Source organism: Palaemon carinicauda, chromosome 3 (assembly GCF_036898095.1).
Source record: "Palaemon carinicauda isolate YSFRI2023 chromosome 3, ASM3689809v2, whole genome shotgun sequence".
NCBI lineage: Eukaryota > Metazoa > Arthropoda > Malacostraca > Decapoda > Palaemonidae > Palaemon > Palaemon carinicauda.
In genome coordinates, this window is record NC_090727.1 from 100,276,442 (window position 1) to 100,293,941 (window position 17,500).

The 17,500-nt window shown below is 36.5% G+C and overlaps 1 protein-coding gene across 1 annotated transcript in view; it reads right to left on the minus strand.

The window, feature by feature from the left end:
• The window catches only part of LOC137633016 (neuroligin-1-like), a 46,019-nt gene that overhangs the window by 788 nt on the left and 27,731 nt on the right, over positions 1-17,500 (minus strand). The window contains exons 4-9 of the mRNA XM_068365186.1: positions 11,105-11,286; positions 3,958-4,044; positions 3,612-3,806; positions 3,284-3,318; positions 1,007-1,122; positions 1-156 (exon numbers count right to left, since the gene is read on the minus strand). The exon at positions 1-156 is cut by the window's left edge and continues 494 nt beyond it. Coding sequence (XP_068221287.1) covers positions 1-156; positions 1,007-1,122; positions 3,284-3,318; positions 3,612-3,806; positions 3,958-4,044; positions 11,105-11,286 — 771 coding nt within the window. The remainder of the gene's footprint in view (positions 157-1,006; positions 1,123-3,283; positions 3,319-3,611; positions 3,807-3,957; positions 4,045-11,104; positions 11,287-17,500) is intronic.

The following is a 17,500-nucleotide window of genomic DNA, read 5'->3' on the forward strand; positions in this document are numbered from 1 at the left end:
ATTCAGGGTATAAACCCGACTGGAGATCAGTTGGTAATCTGTGAAAGTTTTTATCTGGGCCGTACCGAGAACCCACACGTTCTAGACCAGGAAGTAGCCATGACCACAAGGCTACTTTTCCAGCACGGTAGTGGTTACGTACAATGTTCTGTGTTCCTGGAATGAATAGAGATATTTAAACAATTAATAGTAATTATGTGATAAAGAGGATACGATATCTATAGAAGATATATTATTAAATCTAAGATATATCGTTTTGACTCCTTGATGTTATGAATAAATATTTGTTTATCAATTTATCACCGAATACGAGTTGTATGTTACACCTTCATAAGCTATTACAAATACAGGTCAAACACTTGAATTTACCTAAGGAAAATTTCTGGAAAGGCTACATATAGAATCTATATTAAAAATTAAAATTATATCATATAATTTTAGATGTACTATCAATTAGTTTATTAAAATCATCACCAGTTAAATATTAGTATTTCATTAAGGTTTTATAGTTTTATTAAATTAAAGAGATTATGTTTTACTAGTTTCTTTACATGGTATTCATAGGAGCTGGGTTATTGAAAAATTATATATATATATATATATATATATATATATATATATATATATATATATACATATATATATATATATATATATATATATATATATATATATATATATATATATATATATATATATATATATATATACAGAGAAAAAGAGAGAGAGAGAGAAGAGAGAGAGAGAGAGAGAGAGAGAGAGAGAGAGAGAGAGAGAGAGAGAGAGAGAGAGAGACGAATGTTAAAAACTAGACCATAGGATTTCATATATAGAGAAGAAAGTGATTATTCAGTAATATATAAGTTATCATGAAAAAATAAAATTACTCTAAAAATATGAATAAATGTTCTTTCCTGCCCAAAGGTTATATATCTAGAAAATATTGAAAATCATTGTATCATTATATTTGTGAGTGAAAACAGCCCCACAAAAATAGGAACCTCACCTATTTGAAAGTATCTCTGATAGACTGGATCATATTTGGGCCATATCTGCTCTTCAGAAGTTATGTCGTTTGCACTCTCGGATATCTTAGCATTGGAGACTGTGTCTTTTGGATGTCTGTGAAATGAACATAGAGTTTTGAATTAATACCATAATTATAATTTATTGATCTATGGTATCAATGAAATAAACTGTACAGTATTATATATATATATATATATATATATATATATATATATATATATATATATATATATATATATACATATATATATATATATATATATATATATGTATATATATATATATATATATATATATATATATATATATATATATAATACTGTACAGTTCATATATATATATATATATATATATATATATATATATATATATATATATATATATATATATATGTATATATATATATATATATATATATATATATATATGAACTGTACAGTATTATATATATATATATATATATATATATATATATATATATATATATATATATATATACATATATATATATATATATATATATATATATATATATATATATTATATATATATAAATATATATATATATATATATATATATATATATATATATATATATATATATATATATATATATATATATATATATAGATAGATAGATAGATTGATAGATAGATAGATAGATAGATATATATATATCCATATCCATATACCAAGGTACTTCCACTAATTTTGGGTGGTAGTCGACATCAAACGAATGAAAAAACGGGACCTTTCCTCTCTATGCTCCTCCCAGCCTGACGAGGAAGTCAACCAAGTTCGGCTGGTACAACTAGGGTGCCACAGCCTACCCTCCTCCATTATCCAGCATAAATGAAGCTTTATAACGCTGAATCCCCTACTGCTGCTACCTCCGCAGTCATCCAAGGTGACCAGAGGAAGCAGCAGGGCCTACAGGAACTGTGTCACAATCGCTCACCATTCATTCCTATATCTAGCACGCTCTCTTGCCTCTCACATATATCCTCCTATCACCCAGAGCTTTCTTCACTCACTCCATCCACCCAAATCTTGACCTTCCTCTTGTACTTCTCCCATCAACTCTTGCATTCATCACCTTCTTTAGCTGACAGCCATTTTCCATTCTCTCAACATGGCCAAACCACCTCAACACATTCATATCCACTCTAGCTGTTAAATCATTTATTACACCTGTTCTCACCCTCACTACTTCGTTCCTAACCCTATCTTCTCGAGATACACCAGTCATACTTCTCAGGCACTTAATCTCAAACACATTCAATTTCTGTCTACCCGTCACTTTCATTCCCCACAACTTCGATACATACATCACAGTTGGCACAATCATTTTCCCATACAAAACTCTCTTTACATTAATGCCTAACCCTCTATTCTTTATCACTCCCTTCACTGTCCCCAACACTTTGCATCCTTCATTCACTCTCTGACGTACATCTGCTTCCACTCAACCATTTGCTGCAACAACAGACCCCAAGTATTTAAACTGATCCACCTCCTCAAGTAAATCTCCCTTCGATATGACATTCAACCTCGCAACACCTTCCCTTCTCGTACATCTCATAACCTTACTCTCACTCACATTAACTCTCAACTTCCTTCTTTCACATATCCTTCCAAATCCTGTCACTAATCGGCCAAGCTTGTCTTCCGAGTCTGCAACCAGTACAGTATCATCCGCAAACAAAAACTGATTTACCTCCCATTCATAATGGTTCGTGTCTATCAGTTTCAATCCTCGTCTAAGTACTCGAAAATTCACCTCTCTCATCACTCCATCAACATACAAGTTAAACAAGCATGGCAACATCACACATCCCTTTCTCAGCCCCACTCTCACCGGAAACCAATCGCTCACTTCATTCCTTATCCTAACATACGCTTTACTACTATTGTAGAAACTTTTCACTGCTTGCAAATCCTTCTACCAATTCTATATAACCTCATCACATTTCACATCGCTTCCCTATCAACTCTTTCATACGCTTTCTCCAGATCCATAAATGCGACATACACCTCCTCACCTTTTGCTAAATATTTCTTGCATATCAGCCTAACTGTAAAAATCTGATTCATACATCCCCTACCCCTTCTAAAACCACCTTGTACTCACCCAAATTTTATGAAATTACTCCACATTGATATGAACGATTTGCTGAGTGTGACATCCATCTTAGTGAAGTTATAACTTGAGGCCAAAGGTCCAAGAGCGCCCATAGGACCACCAAAGACGTACGCCAGCTCGTTCAGGAGAAGACTCTCGTTTCCAGACTTTGGGAAAGATAATTAGTTCAAATTTAAAGCTTTATTGTAGTAATAAATAAATTGAAAAATAATAATTTAAATGGCAGAGGAATATATGATTTTATTTATATCATGATTCTTTTATTGGTATTTATTATATTATATTTTCATGAATATTATTTGCATGATTTGGATACATATATCTCTAATCTATGGATAAGATTCAAAAACTTTCTGTAGATTATTAAAGATTCTCATTAATAATATATACCATATTTTTCTATTTCATATATAAATCCAATCTCTCCATATCAACGCACATTTGAACCTTCTTCCTCCAAGACGTAGAGATAAGACGATCGGGAAGTCGTGTAGAGCTGCTTGGCAAGATCTGCCATCGGCGAGAAAATATTCGCATCGTGAAGGCCTTGGCCGGTTGAGTCTCTGATGCTGATTGGTTGATAGAGGGATCTTGACCAGTCAGTGTACTCGGCTGTGATGGCTAACATTATTTCCTGTGGCGAGATGAAAATGCTCCATGTGAGGTTTACTTTTATATATTAGATGGTATAGTTTATATATGTGTGTAGCCCAGGTGATAATAATAATAATAATAATAATAATAATAATAATAATAATAATAATAATAATAATAATAATACTCACCTGCAGATGATATCGATAGTTATTGACAACGAAGGATCTTAGCAGATCCTCCCTATAGTCAGCATCGAATCCTTCCTGGACTTCTTGCTGACTCAGGATGTCAAGGAGGTTGGCAGCTGTCATTCCTAGTAGGAGGTCAACTGGAGTTCGACCTTCCTTGCCTTTGAAGTCAAGAGGAAAATTAAGATATTTCTTATTTTTCTTTTTATAGTTGAGTGATTAAGAATATTACTTGGTATAGACAAATGGAGATATTTAGGATATACGATTAAGTACTTGGGTGCAAGTTAACTTTTATATTATAGTTTAGAAATTAGGAATTTTATTCTGTTTAAACGTATGTATTCATTATGCAAGGATTTCAGTTCGTAACTGTATATATCTGTGAATATAAAACAACAACAACAAAAACTACAAAAACAACAACAAAAGCTGCTGTGCCTAGAACTCTGCAGGGCATTGGCCACATCCTTATTCATTCCTGTGGTTTGGCTAGTTTTCATCACCAGGCTTGCCAACTACGGACTGGTGATGGTGGGTGATTTTTTTCTTATTGCTCACAGCAAATGTAGCTATTATAGGTAGCCCTGGTAAAGCTCTGCTGTTCAGCAGGCGCATCTATATATATATATATATATATATATATATATATATATATATATATATATATATATATATATATATATATATATATATATATATATATACAAACATAAATATATATACATATATATATATATATATATATATATATATATATATATATATATATATATATATATATATATATATATATATATATACATACATAAATATATATACATATATATATATATATATATATATATATATATATATATATATATATATATATGACTCTATGTATAGAGTTGTATATATGTAATATTATAGATCTCCGGGTTTCAGCTGTATTATCCATTTCATGCATTCTAAATTACGACCCTAAATAGCATTTATGATGAATAAAATATTCTTTTGCCTGTGAATTAACATATCAAATCCATCAAAGTATTTTTAAAAGTTAAACTTACCCATTTTGCTCTGATGATTTTTCCAGTCCGGTTTGATAGTGACACCATCAATGCTGGGGCCAACAGCCACTTGAAACTTGGATGTCTTTAGTTGAACCTTTAAGAACAACAAGTTAATGTTATTTCCTTTTGTAAACGTTATATTTTTCCGGAATCATAATTATTATTTAGACAAAAATATTAAAGTCAACTTATTATTTGTCTTTCATGATATTGATTGAAATATTATTATACTGAAAATAAATCCTCTTGACTTAAAAGCATTTACAAGAAAACAGTCCAATCATACATTGTTAGGTTTAATATAAATTCAAATTAACAATAATATTTTGGTTTTAAAAAAATACCTTTAGGTATAAAGTTGGACATTTGATCGAAATTTAAATTTAATGTAATTTTTGCTAGATATAATTAAAAGTTCTATAATAAAATCATCTCGAGTTAAAATGATTTCCAATCAAACATAAAATTCCTACTGTGTATTGTTAGTTTAAATACAAACTTAACTTTCTAAAAACATTTTAGTTTTCTAAAACATCCCTTCATTTATCTAAATAGACTTTTAATTAGAATTAAGTTCTGTTTGTTAGTAGAAATAATTTTTACGTATCCACAAAAATGTATATACAATTTTTCTTTTTTTAAACAAATTGCCATATTAATTAATTAATTGTATTATTAAACTCTTGTATTATTTTTCTTTTTCCAGGAATATACTCATCAAAAATAAAGAAAAGAAACTGTAACTACGGCATAATTAATGAAATTTTAATAAAGATATCAGTTGATAAGTAATGAAATTACAACTACAGAAAAAAGAAAAAGAATAGTTACATTTCATTAGTGTTTCTACCTATTTAGATTCCATGTAGCTCATATGCTGTGTGAACTCTGTGGAGACTCATAGCCAAGGGCAGAATAATTACTAAAGACAGCATAATTTACTATGTAAAAATTTTATCCTATAGTTCTAGCATATTATATGAGTGGAAAGAGTATAAGCTAAAATTGTATAATAGTCAAATTATAATCATTTTCCCTTGTTTTCTTAGAATGTCTTATTGTTATTTTTGAAAATCATATCCACTTGTTATATAAAACAAAACAAAATGAATATGTAAATAAGTTAAAATTATTATCTCTTTTATTATAAATTGCAAGAGTCTAACTACATACAAGAGGAGGTGCCTCTGTATCTGCGTGTGTAAGAGTATCTATCTAAATGCTAACCTGTGATTTTTGACGGGTCACTTACACTAGTAAACAAAGACTCATTCAGATTAAATCTAGAACAACTCAATCACCTGCAATATGTCGTGCAGAGGCCTCTTCCTCAGACACTGGAGAAGATTTTCATAGTAGCGAAAGAGGTCGTTTGGAACAGGGCAGTCCAGCTGGGTGGCTACATCGAAGGCGTGTCCAGATGGGTCCCGGACTGAAGCCCAGGGACTGAGTGCAGATCCTGACATCAGGATTGCTCGCTTGAACAGACCTGCTCCTGATGACCAGGGGAGAAGGATTGCCCGAAGGATATTATGGTAGGAAGAATTCTATGGTGTTACGCGTTTAGAGGGGCTGTTAACTTATATGTTTTTGGTACATTTTTGGTAGAGACATGGTTTTATATATATATATATATATATATATATATATATATATATATATATATATATATACATATATATATATATATATATATATATATATATATATATATATATATATAAATATATCAATATATATACATATATATATATATATATATATATATATATATATATATATATATATATATATATATATATATATATATGTGTGTGTGTGTGTGTGTGTGTGTGTGTGTGTGTGCGTATGTGTGTCTGCTTCTGTATGTCTTAATTATGCATATGAGTGTGTGTGTGTGTTTAAACAAATATTTAAGGATTTTGTGAGCCTCAGTAGTCATAAATATCATAAACTATATTATCTTAATTCCTCTTTCTCTCAATAATGTTCCAACTCGTTTTGTAAGGTAAAAACAATATTACCTTTTGTAAACCAACAGAGAAAATACGAACATCTAAATAACTGTAGTTTGGCCTTTGTACAAGAACAAGAATCCAATTATAGAATATCTATAAACAAGAGAAATAAACAATATTGGAAAAGGAATTTCCAATAACAAATAAAAAGATGATAATAGAAAATTGAATTTGTGTTTTTTCTTAATGCTAAGAGAATAGAATAGGATATATACATTGAAGTGTATCTGATTTGACTTTTTAATTGTGAATCACAAGAAATCAAGTAGGAAGGTATGTATACATACAAACACACACAAACACACACACACACACACACACACACACACACACACACATATATATATATATATATATATATATATATATATATATATATATATATATATATATATATATATATATATATATATATATATATATACACATGAACATATATCACAAGCACACGTGATTTCAATCAATGTAAATATCACCCACGAATGGCATTTAATACCGAATTCTATCTTGGGAATATATATTCACTAGGAATTCATTTATGGTAACAGCTTCTGGCCGGGTGGAGATTCGAACCCTCACCTGTGGGTCGGAAACCATGCCAGAAACGGCTCTACTGACTGAGCTATCAAGAGAGATAAAAGGTTATGACATGTCCCCTTACATGTTCCTGTCGAATTCAGGAAGGTAGGGGTTCGAATCTCCACCCTGCCTGAAGCTGTTACTATAAAATGAATTCTAAGTGGATATATATTCCCAAGATAGAATTCAGTATTAAATGCCATTCGTGGGTGATATTTACATTTATTGAAATAATGTGTGCTTGTGATATATGTTCATTTAAAATGACCAATTGTTACAAACCCACGATTCAGCTATCATGGTGGAGATGGGTTTATTTGAAGTCTATGAACACATTCCTGAATTTGACAGGAATATGTACGGGGACTTGTCGTAAACTTTTATCTCTCTTGATAGCTCAGTCAGTAGAGCCGTTGCTGGCATGGTTTCCGGCCCACAGGTGGGGGTTCGAATCTCCACCCGGCCAAAAGCTGTTACCATAAAATGTATTCTAAGTGGATATATATTCCCAAGATAGAATTCGGTAATAAATGCCTTCGTGGGTGATATATATATATATATATATATATATATATATATATATATATATATATATATATATATATATATATATATATATATATATATATATATATATATATATATATACTCGTATATACATAAATATGTATATATACATATATATATATATATATATATATATATATATATATATATATATATATATATATATATATACAATTTCCAATAATATTAGAAAAAATCAAAATACAAATAAACTGAATTAAACAGAAACATTATTCCAAACCATACAATTTTCCCTAAAAGTTCACAACTCCAAAACCAAAACCAGAAATGAAAGTTGAAATCAAATGAGGAACTCCCTTGAGGAAACTTAAGATGCTCCACGATATAGTCATTCTATTATTTGCATTATTTAACTCATGTTTTCATTTTGGGATTTTGAAATATGTTTCCTTTCAGGAATTTACATTTGTGGAATAGATGGAGGATTTTGTTTGACCTGATTATCTTTTTTAAGAGTGATGATGCTACGTTTAGTGATAATGATAATTATAATACTACTACTACTACTACTACTACTACTACTACTACTACTACTACTAATAATAATAATAATAATAATAATAAAATTATTATTATTATTATTATTATTATTATTATTATTATTATTATTATTATTAAATGATAACAATAATCACAATAGTAAAACTTTTCAGACTATTATTATTATTATCATTATTATTATTATTATTATTATTATTATTATTATTATTATTATTATTAGTTGCAGTGCTAGCAATATTGAAATGCTAGATTACAGTAACTGCAGCAGCAATACTATCAACATTAAAAGTAATCATGTTATCAAATGCATCCATTAGAAATATCACAAAAAAGTCCATTAACATCATGTCATCCCTCAAACCACATGTAACATCACCTAAAATATCTTAATATCTTTGAAAATTCCCTTTGTCACAGAGAACAAGGTTCACTTACTGACTGACCTGTAGCAGCGGGTGATATGACAAGGTAGTTGAGGCAGGCGGCTCCCGTGCCGTGACCCATGACCGTGACCTGACCTGGGTCACCCCCGAAGCGGACGATGTTCTCTTCAACCCAGTGCAAGGCAGCCAGCTGGTCCATCAGGCCGTAGTTAGCTACGGTTGCGTGACCCACTGGGTCAGCGTTTGCGTTGTAAAACCCTGGGGTTAGATTAAGTTGGAAAGTTCAGATATTGATGTATGTACGTATATGTATATTATAATTTTGCACATTTAGACAAGTTTTTCATATTCATATTCATAAAGGCCATTTATTATACTCCTCATTATATCTGGATTCCCTCTACTACGGGATCAGAGACTCAAGGGGGAATCAGCTATAAGATAATAGCCTCGTATCAGTCAGGGAATCGAACCCAGCCTAAGAAACTGAGGTTTTATTGAATTAGTAATTTACCCCTAAAGAGCAGCTAAGTCAATGGATCGTCCATTTCTTGAGCCTAGGTTTGACTCTCAAGCACGACCAGAAGCTATTATATTTGAAATGGATTCCCTCTTGGGTCTCTGATCCGAGGCAGAAAAAATTTCAGACATTAGTGGGAGTATAAGTTATGGCTTATATGAATGAATAAATAAATAGATAATTATATATATATATATATATATATATATATATATATATATATATATATATATATATATATATATATATATATATATATTTATATATATATATATATATATATAAATATATATATATATATATATATATATATATATATATATATATATATATATATATATATATATATATATATATATATATATATACTATCTTATTTCTTTGGCAATTAATGCTATAAATTTAACAATTATATTCCTGACAACAGCTTCTAATTGGTCTAGTTCCTATATTTCCACATGAAGGTGACATGTCAATTTCTGGTAATATGTTAAAACTCTAATCTCCATTTTAAGGAAAACTTCTGAATTGCAGCATCCATTTGCAGCCTTGAAGCAATAAAAAAAAAGTAATAAAAAACTATTGTTTCTTGAAAGCAAAATTCTAAAAACTTCTTTTCTTTCTTTTCGTCTTCATTTTGTAAAGGTTCAGAGACTGAATTATTCCTTAGTGTTTTCCAATAGTTGATTCGCTGGCTGTGTCTCTCTTTCCAGGAAACAAGAAGAAGTTTATCGAAGGGGACTTTACCATATCCCATTCTTCATCTTGCTACCACGGATTCCTTTAGAGTCGACAGGATTAAAAGGATTTTTTTTTTCTTTTTGGTTTATTCTATATTGAACATTTATCTTTGGTACAGTATTTCATAACCAAGGATTATTGCTCCATATAATATATATGAAATTCCAGTTTGTATAATACAGTAATATCGTAGAGGTAGAATAATTTTTTAAAATTTATAAATATATGCATAGTGTATGAGATTAAAGTATCATTTCTCTTAGAGAGGGAGTTTTTATATAATAGGATTTCAGTGGAAATAAATATATATTTCCTCCAAAATGGTTACTTAACAAAAATATACAACCTAACTGGCAAAGAATATACATCGTTACTTACCGAGGAATATACAATAACATTACTTACCAAGAATATATAAACAAAATTATCAAGAATATTCATGTACCTTATTTACCAAGAATATACAGCCTTACTTACCAAAAATTAACAACTTCACTTACCAAGTCAACAACATTACCTAATAGGTCACCAACTTTACTTACAAAATATATATAACCTTCTTACCAAGAATATACAACCTTACTTAGAAAAAATATGCAACCTTACTTGCTAAGAATATACAAACTTGCTTACCAAGAATATACAACCTTACTTGCCAAGAATATACAAACTTACTTGCCAAGAATATACAACCTTACTTAGAAAGAATATACAACCTTACTTGCTAAGAATATACAAACTTAATTGCCAAGAATATACAACCTTACTTAGAAAGAATATAGAGAAACCTTGTTTACCTAGAATGCCAATACGATAGTTAAGAGTGACCACAATGACCTTGCCCAGAGCTGCCAGAACTGATCCGTCGTAGAGACTTGAAGATCCCCACTCAAACGACTCTCCCTGGATGAAGACGACCACTGGGTAGGCCATCACAGCTGCATCTGCAAGGAGGCAAGCAAGGCAGTTAAGAGAGGTACTCGGTTCTAGCAAATGGGGTTCTAGGGATACACAATGATATAAAACGGATTTTGAGCGAAGCGAAAAATCTATTTTTGGGTGAGATGGCCATGTCGTCCTGATGGAAGTTCCTATAGGGTAGCTTCCTAGGGTATATTACAACTACGGCGATATTCCCAGAGAGTTTACCTTAAGGTACCAGAATTCTAACTCCTGGAGCGAGTATCCCTCGTGAAAGGGATATCGCGACATATCAGAGGACGTATTCTAGACACGTCACATGGCAATCTACGACCTGGACAGAGATTTCGTCTCGTAGGAGGTGATTGACTAGATACGAATTCGGGAAAGAAAAAGGGAAGCCGCTCCCAAGGCTTCCCTATCCCCCGATTCGTATGCGTGCCTGGCGCCAATCCTGGTGCCATCTCTATTCCTTGTAGCGTACACGAGTTGCTACAGATACTGTATGTAGGGAGGGGTCCTACAGCCCTTTCTTAGAAAGGCAAGGGCGGGTCCATCAGGACGACATGGCCATCTCACCCAAAAATAGATTTTTCGCTTCGCTCAAAATCCGTTTTTTGGGCTCAAGCCATGTCGTCCTGATGGAAGTGTACCAGAGCATTACTGTATCTGTGGATTCTCAGAACGTGCCGTACTCCCCGGAGGTAATTTTTTCCCGGTCGACTAGACCTAGAGACCTAAGATGTTACCGTTATACATCTTTTCAACTAACTATAAACTATGTTAGAGCTTCCTGCCCCCTACAGGGAAGAGTCCTACTAGACTCTGGAAAGTCTCGAAGAGTACATATATCTATGTATGAATACCAGGCAAGCTAATATAGTGGTCTCGCCCTATATTAAGTAAAGCATAGTTTGTATAGAACCACTGCGTCAATATATATTGACCAGTAATACGCACAATACTTGTATTCGACAAAGGTTTATATCCACATAGGAAGAAACTAATAAAACCGCCCTCGTCCCTTTATGGGACGGAGTCCTCCCATTAGGGGACTACATAAACCAATGCAACATAGCTTGCATAACAGAACAATTCTATCAGAATTATCCCAGATAAGATACATAGAATTAAAATGCTCAATTATACCAATAAATTGACACAGGTGAAAGAGACGCAAGGTTCTCAAGAACAAGTTTATTGACAGATAATAAACAGACAGGTTAACAACGAATATATATATATATAAAAGAGGATAACCCAAAACTTTAAGCATAAGTATGATAGTAAACAGAACTTGTTTATCTGAAAGAAAAACCATTAAACACCACTTTAATAAGATACCAAGGTATCAAGTCATAAAAGTCTGTATTACAAATCAATCACATTAGCGTTAGAAACGCTCGGCACACATGTCTGAACTTATGCTAGGTTCACCTTTGAAAGAAGGAACAGTCTATATGGGCACTTGGTGCCCTCATTTAGTTTGTAGTACAGTATGTACCTACACACTCACCCTGGACTTAATCGTCCCAATTAAGACCACTGTTCCTCGCAGAGTTAAACAGTAGGGTTAACTACACGACCCACTGCTACCACAGATCTCTTAAGTTCCTCTACTTGCTTCGCATAGTGGCGAAAGAACACCCTGGAAGACTTCCAGCCCGTGTATGAACGGAGATGTTCAAAATCCATACAATCCTCGGATCGTGACCTGCGGGTGTACTGTCAGGATCCGCTCTGCGAATAAAATATGTGATTTTCGCTCTGAGTTGATTCAGAGATAAATTTGAGCCTGGTGTTTCTCCCCTGAATAGATGACCACCCTTGAAGTCTGAAGTTCTATGAAGATAGACCTTTAGGCATTCTACTGGACATAGAGATGCATCTTCTTTCAGAGGGCAGATTCTCCAGGGACCCCACCTGTTGGTGGGTAACTCATTCTTGGCGAGAAACGTAGGATCCGGAAACAGGTTCAGCTCCCCCCCATCCAGGAACTGAACACGACCTGCCTCTCTCGAGAGGGCTACGATCTCACTAACCCTGGCCCCGGACGCGAGTGCAAATAGGAAAATAACTTTTTGCGTCAAATCCTTTAACGCACATTCTTCATTGCTCAACAGGGAGGCGAAATGAAGAACTTTGTCTAAAGACCATGAGATGGGCTTTGGAGGTGCTGAAGGTCTGAGCCCAGCGCAGGCTTTCGGAACTTTATTAAAGATCTCGTTACCTAGGTCGATCTGGAAGGCAAATAAAATGGGTCTCATCAAAGCAGATTTACACACTGAAATCGTGTTAGCTGCCAACCCTTGGCCATGGAGGTGGATGAAGAAAGATAAGCAGAAGTCTGTTGAGATCTCCTGCGGATTCTTTGCCTTTACAAAGGCCACCCATTTTCTCCAAGATGACTCATATTGCCTTCTAGTCGATTTGCACTTATATTCCCCTAGGAAGTCTATGCTGGCTTTCGAAATCCCGAAACGCTTTTTCACCGCAAGGGCGAGAAAATCATGAGCTGCAGGGTCCGGGTTTTCTGTAATGAAGCGCAGACAGTCGACTTCTGGACTCGCTGGGTCAGAACTGGATGTGGTAGCGGCACGAACTTCATCTGTAGTTCCAACGCCAAGGGGAACCACATACTGTTCGGCCACTTGTGGGCCACTATTGCCGCTACCCCCTTGAAGGATCTCAGTTTGTTGAGGACCCTCAACAGAAGGTTGTGAGGAGGGAACAGATAAATCCTGGACCATCTGTTCCAGTCGAGGGACATTGCGTCCACTGCTTCCGCTAAGGGGTCCTCGTACGGGGACACGTACAGGGGCAACTTCTTGTTGTCTTTCGTCGCAAAGAGGTCTATTTGCAGTTCTGGGACTTGATTCAGAATGAAGGAAAATGATCCTGCGTCTAAGGACCATTCCGACTCTATCGGTGTGAACCTGGATAGAGCGTCCGCTGTCACATTGCGGATTCCTTGAAGGTGAACTGCCGACAGGTACCACTTCTTCTTTTCCGCCAATCGGAAAATGGCTAACATCACTTGGTTGAGAGGTGGTGACCTCGACCCTTGTCGATTCAAGCATCTCACAACCACCTCGCTGTCCGTCACCAATCTTATGTGGATCGAGTGACGCGGGGAGACTTTCTTTAAGGTAAGGAGCACTGCCATAGCTTCTAGAAAGTTTATATGAAAGGTCCTGAATAGCTTGGACCAAGTCCCCTGGACTTTTTTCCGATGAGAGTGACATCCCCATCCCTCCTTTGAGGCGTCTGAGTGAATCGTCATCGACGGGGGAGGTGGCTGAAGAAGAACCGACTTCTTTAGATGTCTGGCTTGGGACCAAGGTCTGAGAAGAGTACGTAGCCGAGGCGGCACTGGTCTTCTCAGGTCTCTTCGCGCGTTTGATGCATACCTTCTCCCAACTCCGGTTGCATCCTTTAGCTGTGCTCTTAGCACTGGGTCTGTCACTGAAGCAAACTGGAGAGAGCCTAGTACCCTCTTCTGTTCGCGTCTTGATATCCTTTCAGAATCTAGAAGTCTCTTGACAAAGCCCGCTATCTCCTTCCTTTTCTTCGTCGGGATGGAGAAACTGTGTGACAAAAGGTCCCAGTGGATTCCCAGCCACTGGAACTTTTGGGATGGAGAAAGTCGAGACTTTTTTTTGCTGATCTTGAAGCCCAGGTACTCTAGGAACTGGATCACCTGACTGGAAGCTTGCAAGCATTCGGTCTCGGATGCTGCCCACACCAGCCAGTCGTCCAGGTAGACTACTACCTGAATTCCCTTTAGGCGTAATTGTTTGAGAGCTGTGCTCGCAAGCTTCGTGAAAATCCTTGGGGCTATGTTTAGCCCGAATGGCATGGCTCTGAAGGCATACAGTCTCCGTTGTAGCCTGAACCCTAGGTAGGGGGAGAGTCGACGGCTGATTGAAATGTGCCAATAGGCGTCTGACAAGTCTATAGAGACTGAGTATGCCCTCTTGGGCAGTAAGGTCCTTATGTGTTGCAGTGTTAGCATCTTGAATTTGCAATTCACTATGAACTTGTTGAGTGGCGACAAGTCCAGAATGACTCTGAGCTTTTCCGAGTCTTTCCTGGGAACACAAAACAGCTTCCCTTGGAATTTGATGGACTTCACCTTTCGGATCACCTTTTTCTCCAACAGTTCTTGAACGTACTCCTCCAAAACGGGGGTGGAGTGTTGGAAAAACCGAAGGCACGGGGGTGGAGTGCTGTACCAACTCCAACCCAGTCCATTCTTGAGTAGGCTTTGGGCCCAGGGATCGAAGGTCCAGCGATCCCAAAATTTCATCAGTCTCCCTCCTACCGGTATCGTTTCACTTGGACTGCCGTCCTGAGGTCTTGCCTCCCTGACCACGACCACCTCTGAATCCCCTTCCCTTTGAGGGGCGCCTAGACGAGCCTCTGGCTGCTCCTCTAGGTTTTGCACGAAAGGAAGAAGACTGTCCTTCGAACGTTGGGGTGAATGTGGTTGACTGACCTGGCACAGCCTGGGGTACCCACTGAAAAGTAGTCGGGGTTTGTGCCACCATATGGGGCACTGGAGGCAAAGGCAATTGCTGTTGCTGTTGCTGTCTATAAGGCTTGGCTGGCCGAGACGGTAGCCTAGTCCTCATATTCTTCCTCTTTGGTTGAGGACCCTCATCCGGGGAAGATTTTCTTTTGATAGCCAGGCCCCACTTCTGGAGAAGGTTTCTATTCTCCACGGCGGCCTTATCAACAACCTCTTTGACCACATCGGTAGGGAAAAGGTCTTTTCCCCAAATGTTGGAGGAGATTAACTTCCTTGGCTCGTGCCTCACCGTAGCCGAGGTGAACACGAACTCCCTACAAGCTCTCCTTGCCTTGACGAAGCCATAAAGGTCCTTCGTCACTGTGGCTAGGTGAGACTTAGCCACTACCATGAACATTTCATGGACCTTAGGGTCACTTGCCATCGTCTCAAGAGTAGTCTGATGAGACATTGAGGCAGCCAGTCTTTCTTTTGTCTCGAACTCTCTTCGTAAAAGAGATTCGGACAGCTTGGGGAGGTCCTCGCCGAATTGCCGTCCGGCAATATCAGCCTCCAACTTTCCCACTGAGAATGTCAGATGGACATCCTTCCAGTCTTTGTGGTCCATAGGCAGAGCCAGCGACAAGGGTTTACACTCCTCCAGGGAGGGGCAAGGCTTGCCGGCCTCGACTGCCTTTAGGACAGCCGCAAACCCTTTCTGTAAAAAGGGGAAGGCTCTATCAGGAGAGGACACAAAAGAAGGGAGCTTCTTGCTCAATGCAGCTACCTTCGAATTCGAGAAGCCCCTCTCTTTCATCGAGGATGAAAGTAGGGCTTGAGCCTTAGCGTGGTCCATAATAATGACCTCCTTCGGCTCTGTCTCCTCCCTTGAAGCTGGTTCTTTTCTCAGCCGGACATAGCAGTCCAGATATGATGCCTTCCTGGGCCAGAATTCTACCTCCTCTAGGGGAACTGAACCCAGCTTATCCGAGATGACGATCTTTCCAGTCGTCATCGGCATGTGCTCAGCATACCTCCATGGGTTAGCATCTGAGCATATGGGAAGGTGTTTCACATTGAGCCTTTTCTGGGGCCCATGTGATTCTGCCAGGGACTGCATACGCAGTTCCATTGCAGCCGCCTTCTCCTGATTCTCCTTCTGCATTTGTTGGATCATTCCAACAATCGAAGAGAGGGCCTGTCCCAGTTCTACTGGGAGACCAGCCGATGTTGAGGGGATAGGCTCCGGCATCTGAACCGGAGTAGCCGACACCTCGTCGACCTCATCCTCTACGACATCCGGGGTTTGAACTTGATCCTGACCTTCTGCCAGGAGGTCTTCTTCCAAACGTTCGTCCAGGTCAGACATCCTGTCATCCAACTGGATGTCTTGCATCGCGACTGCGACTTCCACGTCCACCTGGACTTGATCTTGAGGGATCTCCTCTTGAGGCTTGGGAATCACTGCATCAGCTGAGGCCTGGGGAAAAAGATACGCCCTCATCTTCTCACTTGGAAGATAAGGGCCAGAGGTGTTCTTCTTGAAGCCCCTTACCCAAGTACGAAGCTTTTCCCTTGCTATATCCCTTGATTCCGCCGTTCTAGGGGAATCAAAAGCCTCAGTAATCAGGTTAGTGCATACAGTACATACCTGAGGGTCCCAATACTGGAGATCATCCTTGGATGCTGCGTGTCTCCTACAACACTCATGTCAGCAGAGGTTCTTG